The following is a 16,836-nucleotide window of genomic DNA, read 5'->3' as shown; positions in this document are numbered from 1 at the left end:
TGATATCTCTGTCTGAGAATTAAACCTCCTTCTATTAACTCTGAATAACCTGTGATGCCTCGTTTCATTCCAATATGGACCCCCAACTGGTGGGGGAAGGGACTGAATCTCCTGCTGTAGGCAGCCACTGACAGGCAGAAGCTGGAAGGCTGTTCTTTGGCACCTCCACAGTGCCTCATATGGGCATGCTGTCAGCAAGGAAGGGCAGAGATGGACAGATGGACCATAGATCACACTTTAGCAGGAGCTGTCCCTGCCCAGGTTTGACTGTGCCAGCCCCCATGGAAGACAAGCACTTTCATTGCCCTTGGCCTTTTCCATTGCTAAGGGATGCTCTTGTTCCAGAATTGTAAGGGCGGTTCCCCCCATAGCACATCTCTGGCCAGGGCGAGGGGACCTCCCAGTTCTCCGAGAAAGGCTGAGGTTCCGGGACTGCCTCATGAAGTTCCTAGGTCCAGAGCTGGGAGGAACTAGCCTAGAAGGGCTGTCCTGCCCAATATTCTCCACTGCCCTTATTGGATGGCAGCAAAAGAGCCCTGGCTCTGGAGTCAGAGGACCCAGGTTCAAGTCCTGACAATTATTATTTCTGGGACCTTGATCAAGTCATGCCCCCTTTCTGAGCCTCAGTTTCTCCTGTGTAAATTGTGGAGGTTGGGATCGATGGCCTCTGAAGTCCCCCCTAGTTCTAGATCTGGGATCCTATGTAACAGGTTGGGGAAGTTGATGCAATCTCTCTCTTTGAAGGGTCTGGGGAGCCTGCTTCTGGGAAGGCTCTGCTGCTCCCCAACTTAGGGCAAGTGCAGACATTCTGTTTCTAGCCTGCTAAGCATAAGGAGAAGGGAAAGAAGGGGCATTACTATAGGTCCTACTATGCACCTGCTAGATCTGTGGTGAATGTGAGAGTACCCTGATGACAGTCTGCTTCCTGTATGGTATCTTACCAGGCAGGAGCCTGCAGTGAGCCAAATCTTGCTTCCTCCTAGACGCCTTTGCTCGTGTTCTCTGGCTGACATTGCTGAGCTGGGCTCCCCAAACTGACCTTGTGCTCAGTTGTTCCTGCAGAGCATCCTGCTTCTATGTCCCACCAGTTCCTGTGAAAGAAAGTCTGCTCTCCACCCTGAACCCTCCCCGAACCTTCCCTTGGTGGTTTTCAAGTTGAAATTGCCCCTGCCTCTCCTGGACCAGACAGTTAGGGGTCTCCCTGACACTTTGTACTGGGGGCCTCTAGGGTCTGTTTTTCCTCTAGGAACATCTCAGCTTCGCCCCCTCTATACATAAGAAGTGGACTTCGGCCCATTTTATATGAGGAAGAGCTTTTTGACTGGTTGTGTAGCCAGAACTGGGGGTAGGAGCCTGGTGCTTGGGGTGGTAGAGATCCAGCATTATTGGGGTTCAGAGGCCTGATGCCACTGACTACAGGCCTCGGGGTTTTGCCTCTTGGAGATGACCATGACCTTGGCAGCTTTGAAATTTGGTATAGCATCACTCTCTTAGCCATCTCTCCTTCACAAGGGAGGCAGTTTATCATTATGCCCATTTTATCAAGGAGGAGATTGAGGCTCCCAGAAGTCATGGAGCTGATGAAGTGCTGAGTCAGGATTTGAACCCAGGTTTCTTTGCCCTGCACCTCCCCGTTCCTCCTCCTTTCCCTTCTCCTCTCCCTCTTTTCCCTGCTCGTCTCCTCCTATTTTTGTCAACTCATCATCTGCTTTAATGCAGCTTTTGGTTTGCTTTCCTTCAGTTCTTTCCCAAGTGGTATGTGGAACACTGGGGTTAATTAGGCCCTTGCCCCCTGCCCTGCTTCCCTGCTTCTCTGGTGTTGTGGGCACTCTGGTGCCACCCCCACCGTGCTCTGGGACATTGCTAAAGTCTGTACCAGGACATTTTGGCTTCCCTCTTTCTGAATGTGTCCAAAAACACAAGGGCTGGCAAATCACAGTATAAGCATTTAGGATTAACAACCCAGGGGGATCTGTTGTGCTCTGCTCTCAGACCACCAGAGCCTGCCAGCCCCTCTCACTCATTTAGTGGGGATCATCTCTGAATATCTGTTCTTAGGACAGAGTCCTAAAGTCCCTCTAAGGGACTTTAAGAGGGACTTTGAAAGTCCCTCTGAGGGATTCTGGGGATCATCTCAGCACTCTTGGTCAATCTGAACCTCAGTTTCCAGATCTTCCAAGTAGAGGAGGTGTATGAGATGACCTCCATGACCCACTCCTGCACAAACATTGAACCTCTGATCTAGTCCAACCCCTCCACATCCTGCCCTGGGGCCAGCTCTCCTCTCTCTCTCTCTCTCTCTCTCTCTCTCTCTCTCTCTCTCTCCCTCATTGGAACGGACACTATAGATATCAGCGTTTTTGTTTGGACTTGGTCTTTGATAGAGGAAGGTCCTGAAAGATCCTGGGGGAGGAGAGGAAGGGGACAAGTACTCAGGGGGGCTAGCCTGGGAACAGAAGGCTTCAGGGAGATGGAAAGAGGAATGCCTTCTTTGGCACAGGTTACCTCCTGTGTGGTACTGTTCTTTGTGGGGAGGAGAGAGACACACAGAGAGAGATGGAGAGAGAGAGAGAGAGAGAGAGAGAGAGAGAGAGAGAGAGAGAGAGAGAGAGAGAGAGAGAGAGGAAGACAGAGAGAGAGAGAGAGAGAGAGAGAGAGAGAGAGAGAGAGAGAGAGAGAGAGAGAGGAAGACAGAGAGAGAGAGAGAGAGAGAGAGGAGAGAGAGAGAGACAAGGGACAGAGAGAGACAGGAAGAAAGACAAAGACAGAGAGAAAGGAAGAGAGAGAAACAGAGAGGAAGACAGAGAGAGAGAGAGAGAGAGAGAGAGAGAGAGAGAGAGAGAGAGAGAGGAGAGAGAGAGAGGGAGAGAGGGAGAGAAAGACAAGGACAGACAGAGACAGAGACAGAGAGAGACAGAGGCAAAGGCATGCGTATGCAGGCAGGCTGCTTGTGTTCACTGCACCAGAGCTCAGCTCCGCACTGGGAGGACTCTGCCTTCTCTCCCCAGCTCACTCTTTCTCCAGCCCCTTGGGCTCTGCAGTCTGATTGGAGCAGTTACCAGAAGCTGTGCTCCTCCTCCTGTCCTCTTGTCCTCCCCCCTCCATCCTCTCTTTCCCTCCTTCCCCCCTCCCCCTGCTCTTCTCCTCTGAGCCGCAGTCAGCTCTCAGATACTTTGGCAGATGCTTCTGTCCGCAGCAACCCGAGCTCCAGGAATAACCCAACTGGCTTTGAGGGGGAGGCTGAGTATTTGTCCCTGCACCTTGCCTGGAGCCCTGGAAAGGCAGGGTGGGAAGCCCCTGCTTCAGGAGGCCAGGTACCATGGACAGCTCCAGCTGCCCAGCTGTGGGGGGTGTGTGTGTCTGTGTGTCTCTCTGTGTGTGTATGTGTGTGTAGGGGCATTTGGCCAGCCTGCCACTGAGGGCCCAAGTGCCCACCTTGGATGGGGGACAGGGCCAGAGTACCTCCCACCTTGCAGAAGTGTGGGGTGGGGGTGGGGAGCTCAGCAGGGTGGGACCAGGTTCTCTGGCTCCCTCTCAGCCTCTGACTATGGCTGAGCCTGCGAAGTTGTTGGACAGGGCTGGGATTTATTTTCTTTTTCTTTTCAGGCTCTCATTACATAACCATTAGTTGACACTGGTGCCACAGGAGAATTTGAGTCTTGAGGTGGTGGTGCCTGAGTGCCCCTCCCCCTGTGCCCTTCCATGCCCTCATAGGGGCAGCTCCAGATGCCTGACTGGTAGGGCTGTGCATCACACATGGAATTGTAACTCCCACTGACAATTTGTCTCTGTCTTACACATTCTTATCTCATCCCTCCCAGGAGAGTCATGTTAGGAGCTGATTGACTGTGGTTTGGGATAGTATGGGACTTGGGAAGGAGTTCTGGTGACTTGGCCTATGGAGGGGGGGGGATGTCAAGCTGAGTCCCAATCCTCAGCAGCAGCAGTCCAGCCTGAGAGCCACAACTGCTGCTGTGCCTGGGTGTGTCTCCTTGGAGCTGGGGTCCCTTTTCTGGGGCTACCCACTACCCCAATCCCGGACCTGAGCCTTGTTTCCACAATACTGGGCACTCCTTGCCCAGGGATGTTGGCCCATTCCTTGGGGGTCTTGGCAGGTTCAGAGTGCTGGCTTACAGCAGTCTTCACCACGCTGACATGGCCGCTGAGTCTGGTCTACCCTCCAATGTGATTTGTTTAATTTTTAATGGAATGAGGTCCATGGACAGATGTGTGTACAGTCTGGCGGGCTGGTGTCCCTATGAAGGGAGACAAAAGATGCCAGTCTTGGGGAAGAGAAGAAAAAGAAAGCAAGTCAGGGAGTAGCCACTTACTAATTGATTGTTGAATGAAAGAATGAATCTATAAGTCGAGGGGAGACAGATGGACCTGGCCGGCCTTAGGGAAGCAGACAACGGTCACTTGGGACTTTGGCTGCTGGGGGCAGGCAGGAGTCAGAAACTGTAGGAAGCAGGAGGATGAGAGCAAGTTTGAAGAAGCAGGAGGAGTCGGAGGTCAGGGCTGAGGGAAGACGTGAGGAATTTGGGGCTCCAAGTGTCTTGTCCAAAGGCCCAGTCAGCCTGTGCCAGAGGTGGGGCTTGAACTCAGGCTGGCTCCTGCTTACAGACACAGCCCTTCTTGAGGGAGACAGCTACCCCAGACATGGAGAAAGACCTGTGAGAGAAAGCACCTTCTTCCTGACCTCAACCCTACCCCCAAAACCTTTAACTCCCTTATCCTCACAACAATTGGGGGGGGGGACAGACAGCGTTGTCCCACTTTACAGAAGAGAGGAAGGGATTTACAGAATCCATTTTAGAGCCAACAGGGATCTCAGGGCCTCCTAGTCCTATCCCCCCATTTTACACATGGGGAAACTGAGTCACACAGGGACTAGTAAGGGATGGAGCCATGTCTGGATCCCAGGTCTTCTAACTCCTAGTCCAGACTCCTTGGTGCTGGCAAACAGTCTCTTTTGACAGATAGATCTTCACTCCAATCAGGGAGGTTAAAAATAAAGGTGTGTCAGCTCCTTGGCCCAGATTTCTGGGGAAGTCTTGGCTTTGCAGATGATCCTTTCCCTTCCCACTTGGGATGGGACAGTCCTCTGAGCTCTGGGCAGGAGAGTGTCCAGAAACCCAGGGGGGAGGGGAAGAGAAACAATTGATGGGCATAGCTGGCCCAGTGCGCCAGCTTTGTGGGGGGTCCAAAATGGCTTTCACTACCCATCTCCTCAAGTGTCTTTACCTGGCTTAAAGAACCTTAGGACTCACTCTTTCCTCACACATGCTGGTCAAGGCCTGCTTCCATCCCAGGGTCAGACTACCTGCCTGGGAGTTCAAATGGATCTTGAGGATTGCCTGCTGGCAAACCTGGAGAGTCTTAAGGGTGTTGAGGAAGACATGTTTTCCATCCCAATCCTGCCTGAAGGGCCATGGGAGAGGCTGGGGCTTTGTGACGGACAACTCCAAATCCTGGTGTTCATTTTCCATGTGGGCATTTCTGCCTCTTTAACTGAGGAGCTGTCCCTCCCCTTCCCTGTTATTGCCTGTCCCCAGCCTTTCCCAGAGCACTAAAGAAAGAAGGCTGGTCCTTGGGAGACATCCTCACACTAATTTCTTGACAGTTCCATTGGGATGGTAGAAGGAGAGAGTTCAGGGAGAGACCATAAGACCTAAAGCCCCAAGAAGGGAGAGGGCCAGGACCTGCCTCTTCTGGGAGGGAGACCCTGAGACCCTCCACAGCTGCTACTGCCAATAGAAGGCCAGCTGAGGAAGGGGTCCAGGGAGGGAAGCCTGTTGGCCAGCTCCCTCTTTAAACTAATGAATCTTGGCCAACTTTAAAAAGCCAGAAGAGAAAGGAGGCCCACGGAGTAGTAGGGGTCACCCTCTTGGTCCCTTTTTGGGCTAGTAATAAAGTTCCGGTTCTTTCCCACTTCTTCAGCCACCCTGGGAGTAGAGTCCTGAGTACTGTCACCATCATGCTGTCCTTAGCATGGATCTCATCTCTCTACATCTGATCTGGTCCATCTGCTCTCCCCTTCCCTGTTTCCTTCAGAGCCATTTGTACCTCTTGAAAATTACCTGAGTCGCTGGCATGTTAGAGCCCAGAGAGGGTTGTGCGCTCACTACCTTTTATGAAGAAGATAACAGGCTATAAAAAACTTGGCATATCTTTCCATTATCCAGCTGTTTGCTATTTTCTAGTTTCATCCTTAAATGCCCTTGGCCAGATTTTGCTTAATTGGCATTCTCAGCAAGCTGTTTTTAAGTTGGTTTTCCCTCCATGGCTTCTCCTTGTTTCATGAGGTGATGTAATGTTCCACTGTCTTTCTCTGTAAGATTTGACAAGTGAATTTATATTCACCACTGGTGCTGCCCATAGCTACCATGTTTCTACCATCCATCCAGGAAAAACCAAGTGGATGAAGAATGTGTTGTCCAGAATAGAATCTGTAGGTGCATGGACAATTTATAGAGCCCATCAATCGATCGGTCAACCAAAAAGTATTAAGTGGGTGTTTTGAGCCAGGCACTCTGCTAGGTGCTGGGGAACCGCGTACAAAGAATGAAACAATTCCTGTCTATCTTTCTCTGTCCTTCCATCTATCTATCATGTATCTGTGTACCTGTTTCTGCCCATCTTTCTTTCTACCCATCTATCCATCCTTCTATCAATCAATCCATCTTTCTGTTTGTCTATCCATTTATCTTTTTATCTATCCACCCTTCTGTTCATCTCTCTATACATCTTTCTATCTCTTTATCTATCTACCTTTATCTATTGATCATCTGTCTGCCATCTTTCTCTCTCTCTCTTTATCTATTTATTGATATTTCTGTCTTTCTGTCTACCTATTGATCCTTCTGTCTATTTATCCATTTATCCTCCTGTCCATCTATCCATTCATCTTTCTGTTTATCATCTTTCTATCTTTCTGTCTCTCCATCCTTCTGTCCATCTATCTATCCATCCATCTTTCTGTTTACTTCTTGGTTTATCTTTCTGTCTATTCACCCTTCTGTTGATCTCTCTATACATCTTTCTATTATCTACTTATCCTTTTATCTATCGCTTTATCTATTAATCATCTGTCTGCCATCTATCTATCCATTTATCTTTCTATCTATTGATCTTTCTGCCTTTCTATCGATCCTTCTGTCTATCTATTCATCCATCTTTCTGTCCATCTACCTATCCTCTGTCTATTCTTTTGTCCATCTATCTATCTGTCTATCTGTCTGTTTCTCAACCACTCAGAATCAGGGTTATCTATGCCAATGGACCATGAGTCAGACTCAGGACTCAACAGTAGGAGGATAGGGAGCTGCTTGGCTACTTGCCAAGGTCTTTTAGTAACCCTTTTCAGCTCCACCTCATAACAAACATACATTGCTATAGTAACTCTCTTCTCTGAGCTGTATTGGATGCCTGTGAATTGAGGTTGAGGGTCATTGAAATGGCACAGGGAAGTTGTAAGCAGGTAGCATCTCATTACATGTAAAGAATCATGAAAGATGCCATCAAATAAATGTGTGATCAGAGAAGAGGAAGGGCTGGTCATGGTATCCAAGAGGGAAGGAGAGCCTGTGGACAGACAGCCTGTGTAGTATACTCCCTGGGCATTCTGGGTATGTCAAGAGAAGTTAGAGAAAGCTCTGGGCACACTGGGTCCACACTCTTTGGTGGTCTCATGAGAGGACACAGACAACATCAGACAGGGTGGATAGACCCAAGTGGGTTGCAATCTGCATCAGGGGAGAGAAGCAAATCAAGTCACTGACAGGCTGATAGAGTGTGGGAGACCCGTTGTTATTGGGTTTTGTCTGCAGGTGCTCTTTTGCTGTCCTCCACTTTTTGGCAAGGTGCTCTGAGGCAGAGCTCTAGTCTGCCCACCCTTCTTATGCCTGTCTCTGAGCTCATCCTGGTCTCAGGGGGCTCTTTTCCTGGCTGTCCCAGGCTCTCTCTTCAGGCCTCCCTTGTCCTCAAATAACCTTCCCTAGACCCTCCTTCTGAAGCTATCACCACTGTCTCTTCATTGCTGGTTTTCCAGAAAATCTCCTCTGTTTGGCCTCTCCACTTCCACTTGTCCCCTGCTCACTAACCCTCTGTCCTTCCCTCCTCTTCACTGAGACTCCTCTCTCAGGTCACATACAGTCTGTGAATCACAAACACATCTCCAGCCTCCATTCTCCTCTCTGACGTGCCAACAGCGTCTCCCCCTAGATCATGTTGTGGCTGCACTCTCCTGGCTCTCCAAATACTCCTTCTCAGTCTCCTTTGCTGGATCTCCATCCAGGTCCCACCTCTTATGATTGTGGGCAGCCTCCAAGGCTCTGTCTTGAGCCCTGTCTTCTTTCCTCTCTGTAATAGTTGGTGACATCATCAGCCCCATAGATTGAGTCATCATTTCTATTTAGATGATGCCCATATCTAGGTAGCCAGCCCTAGTCCCTCCCCTGAGCTCCAGTCCTGGATGGGATGGTCCCAGGTGCGTATCCCAGAGACAACTCACTCTCAGCATGGCCAGAGCAGGAACTCATCCTTGTCCCTGCCTGCCAAACCCAGGCCTTTTCTCTTAAGGGTTCCCCCATCATCCCAGTCACCAGGTTTGGATAGATGGCACTGGACTTGGAACCAGGAATATCTGAGTTCAAATCCAGCCCCAGGCAAGTATTTTCTTTTAATTTTTTTTATTTTTTATTTTTTAATGTTTAACAATCACTGTCATATTTTCTTTTAATTTTTAAACATTTTTATTTAAAGTTTGGAATTCCAAATTCTATCCCTCCCTCCCTCCCTCCCATCCCCCCTCCCTGAGATAGTAAACAATCAAATATAGGATATACATGTGTAATTATGTAAAAAATTCCCATATTAGTCATTTCGTATAAGAAGACTCAAATAGAAGAAAAAATGAAAGAAAGTGAAAAATAGCATCCTTCAGAGTGTGCTCAATCACTATCAGTTCTTTCTCTCGAGGTGGGTAGTATGCTTCATCATTAGTCCTTTGGGATTGTCTTGGATCATTGTGTTGCTGAGAATAGCTAAGTCATTCAAAGTTCTTCATTAAACAATATTGACAATAGTGCAGTTACTATGTACCACATTCTCCTGATTTTGTTTACTTCACTATGCATCAATTCACAGATTTTTCTAAAATCATCCTGCTTGTAAATTCCTAAAGCATTATAATGGAATATTATGATCATATACTACAGCTTGTTTAGCCATTCCCAATTGATGGGTAAGCCTTTGATTTCCAATTTTTAGCCACCACAAAAGAATTACTATGAATATTTTTGTACAAATAGATCCTTTCCCCTTTTTTGGATGTCTTTGGGATATTGACCTAGCAGTGGTACTACTAGATCAAAGGGTATGAACAATTTTATAGTCCTTTGAGCATAGTTCCAAATTGCTCTTCAGAATGGTTGAATCAGTTCACAACTCCACCAAGAGTGCATTAGTATCCCAGTTTCCCACATCCCCTTCAACATCCAACATTTCCCTTTTTTGCCATATTGGCCACTCTAACAGGTGTGAGGTGGTACCTCAGGGTTGTTTTGATCTGCATTTCTCTGATCAATAGATAGAGCACCAGTGCAGGAGTCAGGAGGACCTGAGTTCAAATCTCACCTCAGATACTTGACACTCACTAGCTGTGTGACCTTGAGCAAATCACTTAACCCCAATTGCCTCATCCTGGGTCATCTTTAGTCATCCTGATGAATATCTGGTCACTGGATTCAGATGGCTCTGGAGAAAAAGTGAGGCTGGTGACCTGCACAGCCCTCCCTCACTCAAAAAAAAAAGTCAAGTGCAAGTCATGTCATTATTTCTCTTATGACATGGTCTTCTTTGGCAATGAAGGATGCATATACATACACAGTGATTTAGAGCATTTTTTTATATGACTATAGATAACTTTGCTTTCTTTTTCTGAAAACTGCATGTTCATATCCTTTGACCATTTATCATTGGGGAATGACTTTTTTTAATAAATTAAATTTTAACAAATTTGATTCAGTTCTCTATAGATTTGAGAAATGAGGCCTTTGTCAGATATATTTGTTGCAAAAGTTTTCTTCAGCTTTCTGCTTTCCTTATAATTTTGGTTGCATTGGTTTTGTTTGTGCAAAACATAAATTTTATATAATCAAGATTGTCTATTTTATATTTTGTAGTGCTCTCTATATCTTCTTTGATCCTAAATCCTTCTCTTCTCCATAAACCTAACAGATAATCCATTTCACGCTCTCTTAATTTGCTTATGGTATCATCCTTTTTGTGTAAGTCATGTGCCCATTTTGACCTTATCTTGATATATGGTATGTGACAGTCTATATCTAGTTTCTAGTTTTCCAGTATTTCTAGCAGTTTTGTTCCAAAAAGCTTAGATCTTTGGGTTTATCATATACTAGATTATTATGGTCATTTACTATAATGTAATTTGTACTTAATCTATTCCACTGATCCACCACTCTGTTCCTTAGCCAGTACCAGATTGTTTTGATAATCACCACTTTATAATACAGTTCAGCCTCAGACATTTAGCTGTGAGACTGTAAGTCAATTAACTTCCTCCAGCCTCAGGTTTCTGAGCATCAAAATATCACCAACTCCTCAGGGTTTTGAGGATAAAATGAGATCACATCTGTACAGTTGCAAACCCTACAATGCTATCTAAATCTAGCTATTATATTATATTAATTATCATTACTCTCTTTTCTCTCAACCTTAGCATCTAACCAACTGCCAAGACTTATTGAATCTAGTTCCCCACTGTCTCTTGGCCACTACCCTCTCATCCCTCTCTCCTGGACAGCTGCGGGAGCCTCGCTGGTTTTTCTACTTTCTGATCTGTCCTCCACACTGCGGTCAGATCTGACCACATCACTCTTCTGCTCAAACTCCCTCAGTGGGTCCTGATCATCTCTAGGATAAGTTGCTGGGGATATTCAGCTTTGGGAACTTTTCAGTTCATGAGCCTCAGAGTGCTGGGCTGGGGCCTCCCAGTGTTGGAGTCTGTCCTGAAAGGTCCATCATTCAGGTCCCAGAGGAGGAAGGAAGGAGTGCATTGCTCTCCTTGGTTCCTGTCTGTCTCTCCTCTCTCACCCCAGGACCTATGGCCCACCAGTGCTGTTACAGTGACTTCACTCTTTTCCACTGTCTATCCTGGCATCCCAATCCTCCAAACTCATAGCCCCCAGCCCTCCAACACCCCTTGAGCCTTTCCACCCTTCTCACTTTCCCTCAGATTGTTGTCCTTTGCCCAAGTGTCCTCCTCCTTCCCCTGTGAGGTATACCCCAGATGTCCCCTTCTTTTGGAGGCTCTCCTTGAGTGCTCTGTAGACTCCTTCACACAGCCCACCTCTAGGCCCTCATAGCCTGTGCTTGTACACTAGCTATGGTTTCTATGTGTCTTCTCTTGTATAGAAAGTGAGCTCCCTGAGGGCAGGATCAGGGTGGCCTTATGAGGACTCTGTCTACCCCTGCTGAGAAGCCTGGCCTGGTCTGCTGGAATGAAATGGGCAAGGACTGGAAAGCCCCCAGTGGGGCCTTCTGCCTCCATCTCTTCCATTTGTAAAAGACAGAAAATGATTCCACTTACCACTTAGCGTTTGTGGCTTGGCGGTTAAAAACCTCTGTGAGCCCGGGGCGGCAGGCGGGCAGCAGGTGGATGGTGAGCAGGCAGAGCAGAAGCCTATCAGCCTCTGCTTTCTGTGCTGGGGAGTGGGGGGGGGGCTGATCCTTGCTTGACATCGACAGAGAAAAAAAGTCATGTAGATTAAACTGCTAGCTTAGTCTCTATACCACATCTGGTCATGGTGGTGGCTTGTACCTATTCACCCAGAATCCTGCCTCCGGGGCCTCTCCCTCCTAAAAGGAGTCCTGGGATAGATGATGAGCAACACCTTACTTCAGCAGAACAGTTATGAAGTACCTACTATGGGAAGGCAGGAAACAACATTTGCCCAGTCTGAGTAAATACAGTCTATATGACATCAGGGAGGAGAGAACATGAACAGTTCAGGGTGCGGTCAGGAGTTAGGGGTCCCGTGGGAGATAGCCTCTTTGCTGAGCATGTGAGGTAGGGGTGAGCAGGGAGGGCATCCCAGGCATGGGAAAGGAAGTCCAGAGGAACCACATGCTGGGTCCTGACAGAATGGGCAGATGTGATTGCTGAGCCCCCATCAGCATTGTCTGATACTTCAGGACTGGATAAGGCAAAAATACTGTCATGGTCTTCAAAGAGGGGAAGAGAACTATGGACCAATGAGCTTGATTTTGATTCTTAGGAAAACGTCAGAGCTGATTGTAACAGAGACAGCTGGCAAGCAGCGGGTTGGTAAGTGATGATCAACAAGGGCCAGCCCAGCTCCCAAATCAACAGTTCCTTGGGAGGGATTTATAAACTAGTCAGTCCGAGGAATGCTAGGGGCACTTAGTCTACAAAGATTTTTTTGGTAAAGTTTGTCCCAGTAGAAAAGGTGGTGCTATGTGGGCTGCACATTAGCACAATTAGATTTAGTTATAGCAGCTTAGACTCAAAGAGCAGCCATGAATGGTTTGAAGGTCTCCAGTAGAATGGTGCAGGCCCCAGGGATTCAGCTGTCCTGGGCCTAGTACTATATGAATATCCATCAGTGACTTGGATAAAAGCATAAGAGGTGGAGACGAGTATGATAGATGAGAGTCACAGCCTAGAACATTGGACTGGGTTCAATCAGTTGGAGTCCAATAGGGACAAAATTTTTTGGACATTTTTATTTCAAGTTTTGAGTTCCAAATTCTATGTCTCCTCCCTCCTTGAGACAGTAAGCAATCAGATATAGGATATACATGTGCAATTAAGTAAAACATTTCCATATTAATCATTTTGTAGAAGAGGATTCAAATAAAAGATGAAAAAAGAAAGTGAAAAATAACCTGCTTCCGCCTGTATTCAGTCAATATCAGTTCTTCCTCTGGAGGTGGATAGTCTGTGTCATCAATGTCCTTTGGGATTGTCTTGGATCGTTGTATTGCTGAGAAGAGCTAAGTCATTCACAATTCTTCATCAAACAGTGTTGCTGTTACTGTGTACAATGTTCTCCAGGTTCTGCTCACTTCACTCTGCATCAGCTCATAGAAGTCTTTCCAGGTTTTCTGAAATCATCCTGCTTGAAATTTTTATAGCACAATAACATTCCATTACAATAATATATCACAGCTTGCTTAGTCATTCCCCAAATGATGGACACCTAGTCAGCAGGCTTTGCTGGAAGAACCTGAGCTCAGGGCTTCCTGACTTGGACAGGGTTCTGAGCTAGATGCCTCCTTCTCACTGATACTTTATTCTTGCCTGGCCACTCTGATCTGTGTCACTGTTCCCCAAACAGTGTTCCCAAGATTCCCAGCAGCGTGAGTGGGGGAGATGCCTGCTCTCAGAAGGGGAGCAGATCCAGTGCTGAGCCCGAGGAGCCAGGATGGAGCCCTCCCGACTGAAGAAGACCAATTCTGAGGAGGAGGAGGACGACGAGGAGGAGGAAGGCTACATCATCCCTCCCAAGAAGATCTTGAAACTCGAAATGGTCCCTAACCTCAGGAGAAGCAACAGTGGCCGCTCCAAAAACAAGAGGCCCCAGTATGCTTTTGGTAGCAATGAGAAGGTGCGACCCTTTTCTGTCATCTTCCCTTCTCCACTCCCCAAAGTATCCCCTGAACTTTTGGGCCATTTCTTTATCTCTCTCGTATCTATCCTGACCTCAGGCAGCCTTCTGCTCATCTCATTCATCTCTTCATTCACTCACTGATTCACATAGTTATTGGTGATTTCATTAGACTGCCCTGCTCCTCTGATCCCCTCCTCTTGCCCTGTCCTGTCCTCCCTATGGGGCAGTGACTGGCCAAAGGCCAGAGAAGCATGCATTGCTTCTCCCCTGGTATGAGTGACTCCTGGCTGGGGCCAGCAGTCAACAGGCATCCCCAGCAGCCAGAGTTGTACAGGAGGACAGTGCTTGAGGGGTAGCATGGTGAGGTGACTGGAGCATGGGACTTGGAGGCATAAGTCCTGGGTTTGAATCCTCCATCAAACATTGCCAACTGTGGGACCTGAGGCAAGTCACTCAGTCTGTAAGTCTCAGTTGTCACATCTGTAAAATGGGGATAATGATGCTTTCATGCCCTGCCTCCCCAGAGTTACTTTATTGGTCTTAGGGGCAGTAGAAATGGGAGATTCCCTTGGCCTGGCCCAAAGAGACTTTCTTTTGGGGCTTTCTCTGAGGGCTTGTGGGGAGAATGGACTCAGCTGGTCTCAGGGCTCTGGAAGCCCATGGATATGAGGCTCAAGGCTCTGGGCCTCCTTTGGTTCCTCTGGGATGGTGACCTGGCCAGGAGGGAGGACTCTGCCCACCATCATCCCACATTGTGTGTGATGGAGATGTCGAATGCTCTCTCATGCCCCACAGTGACCCCTTTGCTTTTCTTCCTCCCAGGAGAACCTCAGCTCATGGATTCCAGAGAACATTAAGAAGAAGGAGTGTGTGTATTTTGTCGAAAGTTCTAAGACGTCAGACTCTGGGTAGGAAAGATGCTTTGGGTGGGTCTCATCCCCAGATCTCTTCCTGTCTCCCTTCTCCATTTTGCTGGGAAGCAGTTTGTGAAGAGGCAGACATCAATGACTTGACCATAGCAGAAGGAGATTCAGCAGGTGTAGGTACTGAGGACATCTGAGGTGATGCTCTCCTGGTGGCATTGTCCATTATGGTCCATGGTCAAGCCTTGGAGAGGCACCTGGAGCTCCTAGGGCAGCTTTGTGCTCTAGTGGTGAAGAAGCAATGTCCACAGCCTGAGCCAACCCAGTCTCAAGGATCTTTGTGAGGGCAGGGCTTAGAATATTGCTTCTACCACAACCCATCAGGAGCATTATGTTGAGCTTTGGACACCACACATTCAGGGACACACTGGTAAGCTGGGGCTGGCAAAGAAGGCAGTGAGGACAGTGATGACTCTCCCAAGAGCAGAAACAGGACCAGGTGGAGGTGTCCAGCCTGAGGAAGACTCAGGAAAGGCAAGGCTTGGAAATTGTCTATAACTATCAGTTGTCAGTGAGGCAGACTTGTCATTGACCTAGTACCAAGGAATGCAAGGTGCAGGAGAGTTGATTCTGGCCAAATACAAGCAAGAACTTAAATATTTTTTCCCCACTTAATAGTGTTTTATTTTTTCCAATTACATATAAACATAGCTTTCGATATTCACTTTTATAAGATTTTGAGTTCCAATTTTTTCTCCTACTCTCTCTTCCCTCCCCTCTCCCCAAGATGGAGAGCAATCTGATATAAGCCATGTATATACAATCATGTTAAACATATTTCCACGTTAGTCATGTTGTGAAAGAAGAATCAGAACAGAAGGGGAAAACCATGAGAAAGAAAAGAAAAAGAGAAAATAGTTTTATTTGATCTGCATTCAGACTCCATAGTGTTTTCTCTGGATGTGGTTAGCATTTTCCATCATGAGTCTTTTGGAATTGTCTTGAATCATTGTGTTGCTGAGAAGTTAAATCTAGCAAAGCTGGTCCTCACACACTGTGGCTGTTACCATATACAATGTTCTCCTGGTTCTGCTCATTTCACACAGCATCAGTTCATATAAGTCTTTCCAGGTTTTTCTGAAATCTGCTTGCTCATTTCTTATAGCATAATAGTATTTCATTACATTCATATACCACAACTTGTTCAGCCATTCTCCAATGGATGGGCATCCCCTCAATTTCCATTTTTTTGCCATGACAAAAAGAGCTGCTATAAATATTTTTGTACATGTATGTCTTTTTCCCTTTTTTATGATCTCTTTGAGATACAGACCCAGTAGTGGTATTGCTGGGTCAAAAGGTATACAGTTTAAAGTCCCTTGAGTATAGTTCCAAGTTGCTCTCCAGAATGGTTGGATCACTGTACAACTCCACCAACAATGCATTAGTGTTCCAATTTTCCCACATTTTCTCCAACATTTATCATTTAAAGAAAAACTTTCTAAATCCACTTGTCTAGTAATGAAATTGGCTGCCTTTGAAGGTGATGGTTTCCCCATCACTGGAAGTATTCAAGCAGAGGCTGAATTGTTGAGGACAGTATAACAGCAGGCTTACCTGTGCTTTTGGTAAGGCATGGACTAAACTCTGCAGTGAGATTCTTTGCCCCCTCTGGGGCTCAGCTCTAGAGCCTCTTCCTCTGCACCATTCCTGCTGAAAGAATCATGATTATTTGTGAGCATCCTCATCCTGTATCCCTCCTGCTCCCCCTCCATGGACCTTTGGGAACAGAGACTGTCTGGGCCCCTCACTCTGTGTAGCTCTTGCACTGGCCATATAGTTGGTACTTCAGAGGTGCTCATGGGTGGGCTGTGACTAATAGAGGGTGTGCCCTTTCAGGAAGGTGGTGTGTGAGTGTGGCTACACAAGGGAGCAGCACCTAGAGGAGGCCACCAAACCCCAAGTGTTCCAGGGCAAAGAATGGGACCGGAAGAGACACGTCCAGGAGATGCCCACAGATGCCTTTGGGGACATTGTCTTCACAGGCTTGGGACAGAAGGTGGGAAAGGTTGGTTCTCCGAGACTTTGTTGTTCTTGGGGGACTCCTGGTTCACAGATTCTATCATGGTGATGTCTGGATGCTCCTGTTAGGTAAGCTAGGCCATTGAAGCCCAAAGGGAAGAGGGAGGGAATGTGCATTTATTAGGCACCTACTACATTTCAGGCACTGTGCTGAGTGTTTTACAATTATTATCTCATTTGATCCTTACAACAGTCCTGGGAGGGAGATGTTATTATTATCCCCATTTTACAGATGA

At 47.2% G+C, this 16,836-nt stretch overlaps 1 protein-coding gene across 1 annotated transcript in view; it reads left to right on the top strand.

Moving 5' to 3' along the window:
* The first annotated feature begins 13,389 nt into the window (after positions 1–13,389).
* TRPM2 (transient receptor potential cation channel subfamily M member 2) overlaps positions 13,390–16,836 on the top strand; it is a 40,841-nt gene continuing 37,394 nt past the window's right edge. Inside the window, exons 1-3 of the mRNA XM_072640866.1 lie at positions 13,390–13,652; positions 14,478–14,563; positions 16,418–16,586. Coding sequence (XP_072496967.1) covers positions 13,470–13,652; positions 14,478–14,563; positions 16,418–16,586 — 438 coding nt within the window. The 5' untranslated portion in view covers positions 13,390–13,469. The remainder of the gene's footprint in view (positions 13,653–14,477; positions 14,564–16,417; positions 16,587–16,836) is intronic.

The sequence above is a fragment of the Notamacropus eugenii genome, chromosome 2 (assembly GCF_028372415.1).
Source record: "Notamacropus eugenii isolate mMacEug1 chromosome 2, mMacEug1.pri_v2, whole genome shotgun sequence".
NCBI classification, from domain to species: domain Eukaryota; kingdom Metazoa; phylum Chordata; class Mammalia; order Diprotodontia; family Macropodidae; genus Notamacropus; species Notamacropus eugenii.
Note: the sequence above shows the minus strand (reverse complement) of the source record. Positions and strands in the feature narration are given on the sequence as shown.